This window comes from Maylandia zebra, linkage group LG4 (genome assembly GCF_041146795.1).
Source record: "Maylandia zebra isolate NMK-2024a linkage group LG4, Mzebra_GT3a, whole genome shotgun sequence".
NCBI lineage: Eukaryota > Metazoa > Chordata > Actinopteri > Cichliformes > Cichlidae > Maylandia > Maylandia zebra.
The window spans coordinates 22905806-22921737 of NC_135170.1; the positions used below are offsets into that span (position 1 = coordinate 22905806).

At 40.9% G+C, this 15932-nt stretch overlaps 1 protein-coding gene across 1 annotated transcript in view; it reads right to left on the bottom strand.

The window, feature by feature from the left end:
- Positions 1–311: 311 nt before the first annotated feature.
- adcy9b (adenylate cyclase 9b) overlaps positions 312–15932 on the bottom strand; it is a 41525-nt gene continuing 25904 nt past the window's right edge. The window contains exons 2-10 of the mRNA XM_004559369.4: positions 11626–11798; positions 8594–8704; positions 7944–8200; positions 6456–6558; positions 5637–5845; positions 4366–4525; positions 4002–4144; positions 2703–2726; positions 312–2234 (exon numbers count right to left, since the gene is read on the bottom strand). Of these exons, the coding sequence (XP_004559426.3) occupies positions 875–2234; positions 2703–2726; positions 4002–4144; positions 4366–4525; positions 5637–5845; positions 6456–6558; positions 7944–8200; positions 8594–8704; positions 11626–11798 (2540 nt within the window). The 3' untranslated portion in view covers positions 312–874. The remainder of the gene's footprint in view (positions 2235–2702; positions 2727–4001; positions 4145–4365; positions 4526–5636; positions 5846–6455; positions 6559–7943; positions 8201–8593; positions 8705–11625; positions 11799–15932) is intronic.

Below are 15932 nucleotides of genomic sequence, written 5' to 3' on the forward strand. Positions count from 1 at the left end.
CTGTGGACAGGTGTCTTTTATACAGATGATGAGTTCAAACAGGTGCCATTCATACAGGTAACGAGTAGGGGACAGAAAAACTTCTTACAGAAGACGTTACAGGTCTGTGAGAGCCAGAGATTTTCCTTGTTTGAGGTGACCAAATACTTATTTTCCACCCTGATTTACGAATAAATTCTTTACAAATCCTACCATGTGAATTCCTGGATTTTTTTTTCACATTCTGTCTCTCACAGTTGAAGTGTACCTCTGGTGCAAATTACTGACCTCTGTCATCATTTTAAGTGGGAGAACTTGCACAATCGGTGGCTGACTAAATACTTTTTTGCCCCACTGTATCCCACCAGAACATCTACAATTGTCCCTTCTCACATGCTGCAGGTGACAGTCCACTTCACGCTGCTGGAAATACTCCTTTTGGTTTAGATGAAGGTGCTGCTTTCTTAGCATGTGCAAGAAGCAGGACACATAACGTCCATCCTTTGCCACGAATTCTCAGGATAAGTGCCTTTTCTATCTTTACACAGGCCCAACTGGACATTGCCTACACTTTGTGCTATAAGGAGCTTACTGTGGAAAGCCAATTTGAAGTCTGATCAAATGTTTGTGCTCCTATATGCAGCTCAATTGGGTAATGTCTAGTAAAAATTATGTACTGCAGTGCATGTGTGAAAATGGCTATATTGTCACAAACACACACAAAAAAAAACAACTTGCTTCTTGGCTGGTGAGGCGAGAGCTTGGGGTCTTTTCACATCCTCCATCGCCAACTGAAGTAGGACCAAATGTACAGTGATTCTACACATGCCAGCTGGAAGGAATGAGAGCTTAAAGGGTAGAGGATTGATGATGAAAGCGGCACACTTGACGATTTCTAGAGTCTGGTTAACTCGCCAACATTACCGCCAGTTTCATCCTCGCAATTGTCCTTCTTGATATCCTTCAGGGGATTTGTTGACCTTTGGGATGTATCCTGCTGGGCTGAGATGATAAGTTGTTTGTTTTCTGACAAAGAAGGGGGTCCTTCAAGATTGGTTATATGTACAGATGTCAGGCCAGTGTGAGACTTTGATCGCCTGGCAGCAGAAGTTTCTGCAGTGGGACGTCTTTCACGGCTATCTACCTCTTTCACGTGAGTAAGCCCTGTCGTACTAGGGGAACCAGTGCTGGCACTGGGTACCATAGTATTAGTACTGCTTGCAGTGGTGCTGGTTGCAGGGACCATGCTTGCAATTTCGTCAGTGGGTGAGCGCCCGATGCTGCCATCCACCTGTGCTCGGATCTCTGGAGAGACTGAGAGCTGGTACTGAGGCACCGGGCCACTATCGCTGCTTTTAGGATAAAGGAAGGTCTTCATCTGACCTTTGCCCTTGACATTAACTGTGCCACGATAATCAAACTCGTAATCCATGCCGCTAAGAACACAGTAACTCTCTTCGCTGACCTGGACACGACACTCCACGCCTGTGGTATCCATGCGGCTGGCAATGTTGACCGTGTCGCCCCAGATATCATAAAGAAGCTTGGTGGTGCCAATTACGCCTGCTGTTAGAGGCCCGTGATTAAATCCAATACGAAGCTTAAAGCCAAACCCTAACATGTTCTTGTTAAAGTCATCCACCACACGCATCATTTCAAGGGCAAATTCAAAAAGAGCTCGGAGGTGGGCGTGAGGATGTGCTGCATCTGCACACTGCTGAGCGTTGAGTCCTGCTGCCGCCATGTAAGTGGCACCAATGGTCTTGATCTTTTCTATATTAGCAAAGACGGGCTTCCGTAGGAGCTCATCAAAGTCTCCAATCAGCTCGTTGAGGACACGATAGCACTCCTTACCTCCTTCATAGCTTTCTTCATAAAATTCACTAAAGTTAACAATACTGGCAAATATTACACCCACATTGTCATGGTTCTTGGAGTAGCTCTGGGTAACCTTGAGCTGCTCGGCCACATGTATGGGAATGATATTGCGTAGCAGCCAGTCGGCCTGGTCCCTCATGTTCTGGATCTTGATGCGGTGTTGATCAGCTTCCACATTGCCATGGTAATGCAGACGGTAACTGACCTCAAATTCACGGTTAAGAAACCAGACCAAGAGAAGGAGGAGGAAAAAGGCCACACAGGCCTCACGGCCGAGAAGGTCCTGTGGGTGGGTCTGTGGGTCAAGTTCCAGTGGGCTGTCAGACATGACAATGGAGGTGTTGCTGTTGCTGCTGCTGTTGTTCTGGCCATCAGACCTGGTTGAGAAAGAGAAGAAAGAGAAAAAAGAGAAGAAAGAGGGAAAGGAAAGTTTAGAATACTTTAAGAAATAGTGCAGCTGTTACGATTACAAATAACCAAATGCAGCATTTGCTATAAACTCAATGCATCTCACCAAAATCAAACTGCCATCGCTCAGAATAGAAAGTCAGAGCACCTCAGTGGCAGAGAGCCTAGAGTCTGGCTGGTGTCCTTATTTCACCCATTCAATCTCAGTTCACTATCACTATCTGTTGAAGGCATAGTGTGTTTTGTCTTGTTTTATCTTTAATTTTATTTGATAGTGAGAGACAAATGTAGGAAGTAGGCAGGAAGCTGACATGGATTAAAGAGCTTGGTTGGAATAATAACCGAGCCCATTCAGTTGAAGCTTTTTGTCCAGTTTTAATGTGAAATGAGAAGTGAGAAATAATGCACTTCAAAACATCAACAATAATCATACTTACCAGAAAAACAGACTCTTAGTGACACTGAAAGAGAAAAAGCAGAAGCAACATTAATTCATGAAATAAGAACATCAAAAATGATTTCAATTCACGGACATTATACTTGTTCATAGCATGAAATGGCACGCAACTGTAAAGAGGAAAGAATTCATTAGTTTTTATGTTTGTCATTGATGCCTCAAAAGTTTTGAGGCAGAGATTTTTGCGACTGACCCTGTTATGTATGTATTTCCAAGAGTTCATTTTTCAGGGTGCAAAATATAGGGAGGAGAACATTTAAATCAAACATGCAAACCGATTTACTAATGTTTAAGACACACAGTTTACTGTTAATTGCATCGATATTTAATTTTTGCGCTTGATATCGAAATGAACCTGACCACATTTAGAAAACAGCACGACTTTTGTAAATGACTGTAAAACTAACAAATTCTTCTTGTGGGGATTGCGCTCACACCCTATTTTGCAAGTTGAGTTAAAGAAGGGTGCTAAATACAATGTGAGAGTTTATTGAAGTGGCAACCAGATGTTGAAAGACACCATTTCAGCCCCATTTGCAGTGAGCAATCGAGTTAGGCAAAGAAAAATGTTGTCCCAGTTTGTTTAATCTTTGTGATGATGACTGTAAAAACTGGGTGCAGGGTTGGCAATTTGCTAGTCAATCATATTATCTATGGAGATGGTCTTGTGCTCTTTAGTCCTAGTGGTGCTGGTCTAGAGCAGCTCCTTCACATGTTATGTTGTGGAACATGACATCAGATGTAATGCCTGCAAGCGTACTGTCATGATTTGTAAACCAAAGAGGGCAAACACCAAAGATTTCCAGAGTTTAAACCATCAGATAATACAAGGTCAGGTATGTTGGATATCTTATTAAAGATCAAATGACAGACAATGACATTTATAGGGAATGTCTGATGATGTATGCACAAGTGAACATCCTCTTATGTAAATTTAATGCATGTACAGACTTTAAGGCACATCTGTAGGTGAATTCCAGGAAAGCAAGTTTACGGAAACTTCATGTAGCGTATAATGACGCCATGAGCTTATTATCGAAGAGACCAAGATTGTTAAGTGCAAGTGAGATGTATGTGTTTCTATGGATTATGAATGAGAAATAAACAAAAGCTGACTGAATGGACCTCCCTCCTTGAAATTTTCATCATCACATTATCCTTTATAATTAAGTGAACTGACCAAATGACCATGCCAAAAAAATACTGCATGGGTTGTAAAGAGCAAAACTATTACTTCCTTTTATTGACGTCTCCGCAGTAAAATAAATGCATCTCATACCTGCAGGGGGAGCTGAAGAGCAAAGCCAGCAGTGCCAGTCCCACCAGTGTTGCTAGTGTTGAGCGCATCCAGTAGCTGAGCTGGCAGAAGTTACAATACTGAATAATAGCTATGATGACAGCACAGCAGATGAACATGGTAAACTAGGAAAACAAGAGACAGAACACAATATCAGTCAAAAAGGTGTAGATCATACTGTAAACAATACTAACTACAATACTTCTTACATACTGCATACAGCAGTTAAAGACATAATTAACGATGAAGTAAGACAAGCAGAACTTGATCAAACAACAGTAGCAGTATTTAATACTCTAAAGATCCCTTTTTAAAAGCATAAAATAAACATGAAATTTTAGTTCACCTGAATGGAGTGATGCATGTCACAAGCGACATGGGAGAATACTGCCACAGCAGGCAGGGACACCAGGACAGCTCCTATAAAGTGGCGTGCTATCCAGCCTGACATGGCCGTCATCAGCACTCGAGTGCAGGTCAGCACACTGTCCAGATAAAAAGCCATCCTGGAGAGAAAAGAAACCCAGAAAATGATGACTGATACAGATGACATGTGAGAGATTTTATAGTTTTATGTGTTCTCATGTGATCCCAGCTTGATTAATAAACTGGCTGCAGATATAATTATTAAAGGGCTGATTTATATATGATATAGATGGAAACATTTCCTCTCTCTTTTTGTTTTAGGGTCTATACATTTTCTTTCTGCACAGATTTTACCTGTAAGTCCAATATTAACCATGCCAACATTTTTTTCTTCTGTCTCTCCTCCTGGTCATCTTTTAAATATACTTTGAGGTGAGCAAAGCACCCACTCAATTCTTGCGTTAGACAGTTCCTCTAGCCTCTGATTAAAAGTTCCAAAAATCAGCTTGGGACTTAGCCCTCAGATGGGTTGTACACAGCTTGAAGATAAGAGTACCACTGTCTCTACTATCTCTTCCCTCTTAAAAAGAACAAGGAAATGATAAGGACCATCCATCCATTCTCCTCCACTTATCCTTATCAGGGTCAAGGGGGAAAGAGGTAGGGTACAGCATTGACAGGCCACCAGTCTCACGCAGGGCCAACAACCTATAATGCCCCAATGATAAGGTATTACAGAAAATCCAAGCGTACCAAGAATTCTTCTCTCAACATACTTGAGAAAGAAGTAGAGATGATGTGTGCACATCTAGGCTGCCCTCACCTGGACCACACACACCTCTCCTGCCAAGTCGGGAAGGCCCATAAGAGGCGTTAGTCTGTTGGGATCTTAGAGCATACTCACCTCTCTCATCCCCTGATGGCCAAACTTCTATCAGTCAACAAGTGTGGTGAGGACTACAACAGCTGGTGAGGGTGGTAGGGTGTGCTTACAGTACCATACGACTACTATCATGTTGCACTATTATTTCTGTATATACTATCTCACTGTGTTTATCTGTTCATTTCCATATTTCTTGTCTATTTTTATACTGCTGCCCCGCCTAGAGCTGCTCAAAGTTTTGGTTTTTATTAACAGGGAATATAAATCTATTCTATTCTTTGTATTGCACTCCTAATTTAATAAAATATGTTCAAGACTTTCTGATAATGTCTGACTGGCTTGAGCCTCTCCTGCATTCAGTATCTCACCGTATGGCAATCAGCAGAGCCAGGACCTCCAAAATTGTGGCTACAGCTGTGAGAATGAGTGCCGGTGTGGATGGGTTCTGCTGGGTAACAAGCGGTTGAAGGAAACAGGCCAATGAAAGAGCCAGAAATACTAAACAGCACAGGAGCATGTCCAGGAAAGAACTGAATGTTGGGCTGGCAAATGTCTGCACCGCTGCTTGGGTCTCGACCTGGGAGGATGGGAAAAGAGGAAACAGAGGGCAGGAAAGAAAAAAAGAAAGTATAATCGTAAAAATATGCTTATTAAGGTAGCGTGAAGGGGATTCATAAATAAGAATGAGGTGTTAGAGGAAATCTGTCTTAATACTGGTGGTATATTAAGAAATTTAACCACAGAGCAACTACAAAAAAAAGCTGGATCCCCCTTGAATAGAATGAAAAAAAGAAATAAAAATGAATGTTACAAATTTAACAAGCTTCAATAAATCTTATTTGTGATTAGTTACATATTATTTGTTAATGAGACTGTAGCAACAGCAGCAGCCATGTCCTTAAGATGCACTTCTGATGATACACCAGCAGAGGACATCACAACCTAAAACTAAACTGCTTCTAAGGTCCTGCAGTGATTTCCCTTTGCCGCAGTCTTGAGCGGTCTGGTCATAACGCAGCACTATCGGGCTACCAGACACAGACAAAGAGGAAAACATGAACAAGCTAAGATAAATATATAGAAATTCAAGCAAGCATACTATGCGTGCTTATCTGAATGACTCTCAGATCTTAGCTAGACCAAAGGTAACTATGTTAGGCAACATTTCATCACACACAAACACCTACCTCCTCCTGGTAGCTTATCCGGTACGCAGACTCCAGGCTCTTCTCCAGGAAGGTGAGGCTCAGCTTGTTTATTGGAGGTTTGTAAAAATAGTCCTTCATGAGACTGCAAGAGACACACAAAGTTACATTTTACAAGTACTTTCAGCCATTTTCACACATTCACTGGAACCCTCAGCATTTTGTAGACAATGGAGGTGCACGTGAGAGCACAAATGTGAAATTCAGACATTGCTTTACAAATAAGATGTTAATGTTAAAGAAAAAACATATGTTCACAGCCTTCCCACAAATGTATCGTTAACTAAAGCAACTATAAACGCTGCTAAAATGTATTAATTGTTCAATTATTGCTTTTTAATCTCTCCTAACCAACTTTATAATGAATTCATCCAAGCCATCAGTGTGTTTATTAGACCCCATTCATAGAAGGCTGTTCAAAGAAGTCTTACCATTAAGTGCTCTATTTATTTTTACTAACTGGCTACCCACCAGAGGCCTTTAACTTTGCTTAAAAGTTGATCCAATTAGATTTCCAATATTCATATTATTTAAAAGATTCTCAAAAAGAATGTTGTAAATCAGTTATGTGATCATTTGCAGAGGAATGGTTAAATGGAATGGATACAGTCTTGAATTCACCATGGCACCGAAAAAGCACTAGTAAAGGTTACTAATGACCTTCTTAAAGTCTATGACTGTGGACATTGCTGTGTGTTTGTCCTCTTAGACTTCAGTGTTGCATTAAATACTGTTGATGACGTTGAACATTTTATGACTTAAACTAGAACGCAGCACTGGCATTAAAGGAAATGCTCTGCACTGGTTTGAATTATATTTATCTGATTGGAGTCTATCAGGAGCCAACACTACTCCTCTTTTATACTCTCTACATTGGCTCTTAATAGATTGTGTTTTATTATATCCTTTTTGGCTATTATGGCACTTAGTGTTCTTATTTATTTTAGTCATTTTGTGTATAACACTTTGTGATAGTCTATGAAAAGTGCCTAATAGATCAGCTTTACTTGTTCGTTTAACTTTACTTCTAAAAGCTTCCTGAAAAATGTTCTGCTTATCCAGAAGATCATATTCTCGCATATTTCCAGATTCCTTTCATTGGCTTCCTCTACACACAAACCTTGAATATACAGGCCACATCATGTCTTAAAGACCTCACAGTACTATGTTACCACAATGTGAGCACTTAACTATTAGACTTTAGCTTTCAGGCCCTCGTCTGTGGAACCAGCTCACAGTTTGGATTCAGGAGACAGACACTGTCTCTACTTTTAAGGCTAAAAACTTTCCTTTTTGATAAAGCATATAGTTTGGGCTGGATCATGTGGGCCTGAAGCCTCCCTTAATTATGTTGCTAAAGACTCAGTGTGCTGAGAGGCTTCCCATGATGCACTGACCATTTCTTCTTCATTTCGGTGCCCATGTATTTATACAGTACGCCACTACTGCATATTGTTAATGCTGGATTACCTATCTTCTTTGATAACATCTACAAAGTGAGCATCACTCCTCTCCCTGAAGTTCTTGGATCGCAGAGGTAAGAGCGCTGAATGATCCATCCCCATGGCTCCTCCGCTCCATGTCTTCTTCTCCTTCTCCTGCAGCATCTCACACAGTGACGTCTGGCTGTTGGTCAAAGCTTCTAATCGAGGACTAAGCAACCCGTTTAAAGCCTTGGGGTTGCAGCCTGCAGAAATCACTGGGGAGCACTTCAAATTTGAGGCATCCTGAGGTGAAGAGGTGAAAGAGGTACTCGACTTTACAAAGAAGAACGTGTGATGTGGCTGTGGAAATGGGTCAGAAATAGTATGAAGGAGTCTGAATAGGAAATATGAAAGTTACAGGCTGTGCTTCAGCTGCACCAATTTAAATGGTTGTCTCTGTGGCACAGTTCATCTGGGACCCATAGAGTTCTACTTCTTTGAACTATTTTTGAGACCTTTTTTAGCTGCCGGGTATGTGTAAATGAAATATCTCTATGTGCCCATATTTGCTAGAACCATAATGACAAAAAGTAGACTAGACTATGAGTCTTTCCAAATGTGAAAGTCAGACAAATAACATTTTGACTGTTTAATATTGTTTTCTCTGTTTTGTTAAGGTGGTATCAACTAGCTAACCTTGCCACTGTTGGTCTTGTGGTCGTCATGGCAGCCATTGTGCACCATGCCTTCTTCCAGGACCTGATCCTCCCCTGCTATCAGTGCCACGCTGCAGGAAAGACAGGGGGACTGTGGGGTGATTAGACGGGTGACACAGAAGGAAAGGGAGTAGAGAAGAAAGGAAGAGAATTCATGAAGTAAGTGACGCAGATCAAGCAGAGCATACGAGCTGATAAAAATACAACAAGATACGTCGGTGTGATGCAGCTTTGCTGTGAGGGCAAAAGAGCTAAAATGTGCCATTAAAAGGCAAAGCAGGAACGCTAACATGTTTTAAATTAATCTAACAAACTCTGAAACACTTATGATAGTATGTTTCAATGTTTAAAAAACAGTGATGGCAATAAAAGAGTTAACAAGTTGTGTGTAGGAGGTCTGCACTGGCTCAAGGTCTTTATTTTCAGGCGAGTGTGTCTGCGAGAGCGAGAGATCTGTGTGATACTTGTTGTGCTATGACTGACCATGACACAGAGAAGCACAAGGTGCCATAAAGTAGTACTGTGTAGCTTAAACAATGTAAATACAAAGAGATGGCAAATAATGTACACCTACTTGTCACATTAAAAACATGGAAACATTTGTGATTACGCCTGCCGTTCACGTTTCATCCTTTCACCTGCTCACAGTTATTAAGCTTTTTTTTTTCTAAGATGTCTTATCCTTCAGTGTGAGACTCATCCAGATTTGTGTGAGAGCTACGCTGAAGATGAAAAGCTGCAAATGAAGAAGTGATCAGTGGTAGGCAGACAGGTTTTGGCAGTACTTCCAAGGTCCCCTCTGCTTGAGTTAACTCATTTCCATACTGGGATGAGAAGCCAACCCCACCTTCCAGCCCTACCTCTTCTATCACTCACATGCCTTCCTTTTTTCTCTACTGCACCTTCACTCTCCACCTGTCCGGGTAGAGATAAAAGAGCTGTGCAGAGATCGCGGGGTGCAAACAGATGATTAATTTGGGTGAATTTATGCTACAGCAGTAAAGGTTTTTGAGGCTAATTAATAAAAAAAATGATGTGTTAAGGGTTTTGCTGAGTATGTTATGGCGGTACAATTTTGGCAAATGTGAAAATTTCCCTTCAAGGCAGAAATAAGGAGAAGATCGGCGATGGACACACAGGTAGGTCCATAAGCGTGTGGACAATGACACAGTTCTCATAGTCTTGCCTCTGTACACCACCATAGGGGATTTTAAATAAAGGACCAAGACTTTCAGTTTTAATTTAAGGCGTTTAACAAAAGTACCGAATTAACTGTTCAGGAATTACAGCCATTTTTATACGCAGTCAGACAAACTAAAATTATTATGAATATAAAGATTGTTCTAATATTTGGATGAAAATCCTTTGCGGTCAATGACTGCCTGAGGTCTACAATACATGCTGTTTTTCTTCCCTTGAGATGCTCTGCCAGGCTTTTACTGCTGCTTGTTTATGTGTCTCTCTGTATTCAGTTTTGTCCTCAGTAACTGAAAAGCAAGCTCTACTGGGCCAAGCTCAGATGACTGTCTTGGCCATTAAAGAATATCCAATTCTTCAGAATTTTCCAGAATATCCAACACCTTCTCGAACCACCTGCCTGCTCACCCTCCTGTCAATTAGATTTTTTTCCCCAACACCTAACCAGTGGCTCACCCCACTGCTCGTTCCGCGCCCATCCCAAGTAAGCAACTCTGAAACATTCACTTAGCTCATTACTCTGGTGCTCGCCCATGCCGTAGACTGGAAGTAACTCTCATCTCTTCTCTCCTAGAGTTGCTGTTCTGAGTTACCAGAGACTCTTTCCAGCACTTATCCCTGTGAAAAAAACCTTCCAGTGCAATAAACTCTGAACTGTGAGCTGTTGTCTCCCGGGTGTTGCTTTAGAGTCTATTTCACAGTTACACATTTCATCACTCATTAATCTTGGTTTCATCTGTCCAAAGAAGGTGTCTTTGAATACAGACTTTGACAATGATATGATTTTTTAACAGTATTTTTCCTAACCATGGCATTAATTCTATCTTTACTTCAATTGTCTTGTGTGGTCTTTCAGGACTTTTTGGTGTTGCTGAGCTGGTCAGTGCATTCAGTGTTTTTAACAACGCATCAGATTGTTGAATTGTCCATTGACTTTTTCTCTCTCTCTTCTCATTTTGGTTTTCAGCCCAATGATGGTCCTCCTTCGCTTTCATCTGCATCTCTTCAGACCTCATATGGAGTGTCAGTTAACAGCTAAATGAAATCTCAACACTTAGAATCAGATTGAGATATTACATCTGCTTTGTCTGTTTGTTGGGACGGGTCTCACTTGGCCATGAAACAACTATCCAAACGTCCTCTGAAAAAAGGGGAACTATGTATAAAAATGGCTACGTTTGTTAAACCTCATGAATTAAAGCTGGGAGTCTGCATCTCGTCACACTTCGCTTGTTTAATTTTTTTTAATCCACTGTGGGGTTGCACAAAGTCAAAAATGACCAAACTTGTGTCACCAGCCAAATACTTATGAACTGTATGCGATCAGCACTATAATGCTGCCTGCATTTTTGTTGCATAACTAATATGATTAGACAATATCTCTGTGTTTTTTGTTTAGATTCATACTCTTTAGAATTTAATATGCACTGAGGTGCCATGCAAACAGAAGCATATTTTATACAAGTGCACCAAATATGAAGCGGTAAATTAACAAAGATGCTCAAGGTTAAGCTTATGTAAAAAATATGGATGTTTTGCATGGTGTGGATCAAAGCAATTCTGTTTTTTAGCTCCTTTAACACAAGACAATAGAAAGCTCAATGCATGCAAAAAGAAAAATGAAAATATTTATCAAAGCTCCTGATACGCCCACACAAAAACACAGAGCAAAGATGAACATCGAAGAGATTGTGACAGAACATAGAGCTCAGTGTTCTTCCTCAGGTGATATAGCTGTACAATGATAGATGAGCCCAAGAAAATATACTTATATATTTAACTACAAAGCTGATTCCCTTAGAGACAGCAACTTACCTTGGCTCTGTCTTGGGGAAGGGTGCAGGCCGAAGGGGCTCCATCAGGCGTGTGCACTCTGGACGTGGGACAGCAAGGATCTGCTTGCTCCGTCCCAGCTAATCCTATTTGGGAACAGGTACAGACGGAATGAGCCTCCATCTTCCTGCCAGAAATCAGATAGGTCTTTAGGCCTGAAGAGAGAAATGGAAACAAATAAAGAGAGGATGTCACTGACAGATCAGTTCTTATTCCCAGATCTAACTGGAAAAGGCCTGAGTTGGGCTTAGTTGTTCTTTTGTGGATAAAAGTATAGGCAGTTGTGGAGTTGTTTTAGGAGTCAGCAGAGGGTTTGTGGCCAGAATAAATCCCCACAGAGAATTATGCAAAGTTGGAAAATTCAAGTTTGCAGACATGATCCTTTTTTGTTTCCCTACACGTTTACAAAACTTTATCATCATTTTTGATGCATTTGTGCAGGTCTTTGCATTTCTGTCATTTCAATACACACAGTGTGAAAAAGACTAGCACTTTGATACCAAGTGACATCATCAGAGGCTGAAAAAGTTTACTTCTTTTACCAAAACTAGAAAAAAACCCAAAATAAACCAAAAAGAAACATTTGACCTAAACTAGTGGGTCACAATGTAATGGTTAATGTCCCAATGCTATATCTATCATTTCCAGTTGATATAAACAAACAAGTAAAACTTCTTTCAAGAGTCCCATTTCCTGCCCACAATCATGTCTTCTTCATGTGAAAACAGCATTTTACGTTTTAATATTTGTCTAATATTTAAATGTTTTTGATGATCTGAAACATTTAAGTGTGACAAACATAAAAAAATAGGAAATCAGGGAGGGGGCAAACACTTTTTCACACCACTGAATTTCTCACCAATTCCCCCATAGCCCGAGGAAGGATTTCCGTATAGCAATTTCTGAATTAATTCCATTTCTCCTTCTTGATCTTCATCTTCTCCATAATGAGAAATGTAATCTTTCATATATGCGTAATATGGGTGCATGTGCATGTAAGTGTGGGTGTTCATGTATTCCTTTCCGCTGACCATGAAACAGCCAAATATTTGAACACCTGCTTCCTCCTGCCTCTATCAACATGTCCATTTCCATTACTCCTGCAAGTTATGTGTATTTGTATGCAACTCTTTGCTGTTGTGACACGTCATAGCCACACTAACAGGTTATCTGTGTTTGTCAGCAGCATAGGTTAGTACCTGCAACTGTGTGCTTAGCCACATAATTTAACTGTCAGTGAAGCTGCAGCCTCAGGCTCTGAGCATTGTATGCACTAAGTACTTCAGACAGGCCTGCCACTGGCTCTGCTAAGCCACCCTGGGGCTCCACTCTCTGACACACACACACACACACACACACACACACACACACACACACACACACACACACACACACACACACAAACCACACGTATGCCACAAGGGAACAAAGTCTTAGTTTAAGATGAACACACGAATTAAGAAGCAAGACACAAAAATAAGAATGCATACAAAAAGATCGATGTACCGTTTATGAGACACTCACAAAAACAGCATCGCTAAACGCCTACACACTTAGTAAAACACACGTACACAAAGCAAGCAGAAGTATAGATGGATGACTTCACTGTAGCTGGGTGGATAGTCAGGTGGATGAGATTCAAGGACGGGAAATGAAAGCGGTAAACAGCAGTTACAATGAACCATTTCCCCGCATCAGTGATGCAGAATGGCACAGCAGATGAGGAGAGGCAGCAGGAAACTGAGGAGAGCTTTTGACTGCCTCCGAAAATGAAAATGTGCGAGAGTGAGTGTGTGAGAGTGAGTGTGTGTCAAAGACAGATCCAGAGACACAAACACACACACACACACCACTCGCACGCAGCATGACTGATTTCATTAGTTTGCTAATCAAATCCTACACTGCCTCCCATTATGACACACCGTCTTCTGCTTCTGCTGATGGGTCAACAAGGTTATTTTCCCCTTCTCTTTCTGCTTCTCCTGTCTTCTTTTATCCTTTCTCATCAGTATCTCTGAAGCAGAAATGAGTTCCAGTGACATGCAGTGTTCTCACAACTTCCGCAAGTCATCCTGGAGTGACGCAGGTAAAGTAGAAGATGCCTTAAATGACTTTGAGTCAAGAAATGTGGTGTAATTGTTGCCTTGCCTTTTTATTGACATTTTCACAACCCAGATTGGGAGCCTTTGAGTTAGAGAGAGTGCCAGATTTTCATTATTTATTAATATATTTATACTCTCAATTAATGCAAATCGCGCAGTAAAAGCAAAGGCGCCCGCTGAGTAATAATAAAACTGCATATTATGGGAACCAACCCAAATTCATCTTAACAGAAATCCCTGGACCATTTAGCCTCTATTCCCAAATACTGTGAAAGCTTATTAAAAATAATGAGGTATGTCAAGACAGAAAATGTGTGTAGCAACAAATTACTAGACAGAAAAGATAAAAGGCAGAGAGAGCAGGTTTGCCAGTGCAAAGAATATCGATCCATTATCACTCCACTTCAGAAAAGTCAGGGCGACACATATTTTTCTTTCTGTGCTAGAGCAGATGGTCTGTTAGTTTAGAAATTTAAAGAAGAGGTGATGCAACACAGAGGCAAACATGCTCCTATCCCGACACTGTTAAATGTGTTTCTAGCATCAAATTGTCATGGCTGTGTGCAGGCAGGCAGAGAGGAAGGACACAAAATGCAGGACTCTCGGAGGCAAAAATGAACTCGGAATAAACTGCTTTATTGCAGGCTGCTGATAGAACAGAAGACTAACTAAACTGGAAAATATAAACTAACAAGCAAGCAAAACAGGTAGCAGAACACATAGCGTAAGGGTGAGTAGATATTTACGACGCAACAGAGAACAAAGGAATCACAGGGCTTATATACACGGGGGAGTAATCAGGGAATGGAAAACATCAGGGAGACACAGCTGGGAGGGATTGGGCTAACGATCATGGCTCAAGAGTTGGGAGTTCGTCTTGTAATCGGAAGGTTGCCGGTTCGAGCCCCGGCTCCGACAGTCTCGGTCCCAAGGACACTTGTCCCTTGGGCAAGACACTTCACCCGTTGCCTACTGGTGGTGGTCAGAGGGCCCAGTGGCACCAGTGTCCGGCAGCCTCGCCTCTGTCAGTGCGCCCCAGGGTGGCTGTGGCTACAATGTAGCTTGCCATCACCAGTGTGCGAATGTGTGTGTGAATGGGGGGATGATTGTGTATAGTGTAAAGCGCTTTGGGGTCCTTAGGACCAAGTAAAGCGCTATACAAATACAGACAGACCATTTAACGAGACAGGAAGCAGGTAAAACTGAACACACCGACACCAGACACGGACCTTCAAAGTAAAACAGGAAGCAAGAAACAATTTACAAAGATGCAGACCGACACTGAACTAAACCTAGAATAATAATCAATAATATAGAAATATACCAAAATATAAGAAACTGACAAAGCTGGGTCAAAATGACCCAGAACCGTGACACAAATTCAAATATTTGTTTGTTTTAATAGAATAAAATGTTTCAGTTTTGATGTGGCTAAGTTGTCTCTTTACCATTTTCAATTTAAGCCTCTATTTTATTTTTTTATATTTTGCTTCCCAGGAGCCAGACTTACTTTTAATTTTAAATGTAATTTTTAAAAAATGGTCTATAGCAATAGTTCCTTGGACTGCTTTTTCACTCGTTTTCACTCCAGTCTTTGAACCATTTTCAGAGGAATGTTTTTTGGTTTGTTAAGCCACTTAACCCTGACCTCTGAAATATTCAAGCATAAAAAAGGGACCTAGCTAAAGAGGATGAACCAGTGTTGTGTTTAAATATGACAGATAACGTAGCAAATCTTTAGGCACTTTGCTACTAACAGCCTGACACAAAAATATCTTTTGTGAATATATTTTTGCCACAACAACATGATTCCCAAAGGATCATTAATAGAAATACAAGAGAAAGAGTTGAAAAGAAAAAAAGGCTGAGGTATGCCAAATTACAAAAGTCCTGGACTGAAAATCGGTGACAACAGGTCTGATGGGGTGATGAACCCAGAATAAATGAATAAATAAATGAATGTCTTTAAAGGAGCCTGGAGAACTACTCCTGAAGACTGCTTAAAGAAATTAGAAGAAAGCTGCCTAAGTGAGTTCAGGCTGTGTTGAAGAATAAAGGTGCTTGTATCAAATATTGACTTTCAAGGTCATTAGAATTATACAAACCAACTCACACCTCCGATCAGCCAAAAGAGAAGAGGAGCAAGATGAACAAACTGCCCAGGCTGGCAAAGTTTCCAAGTATGTT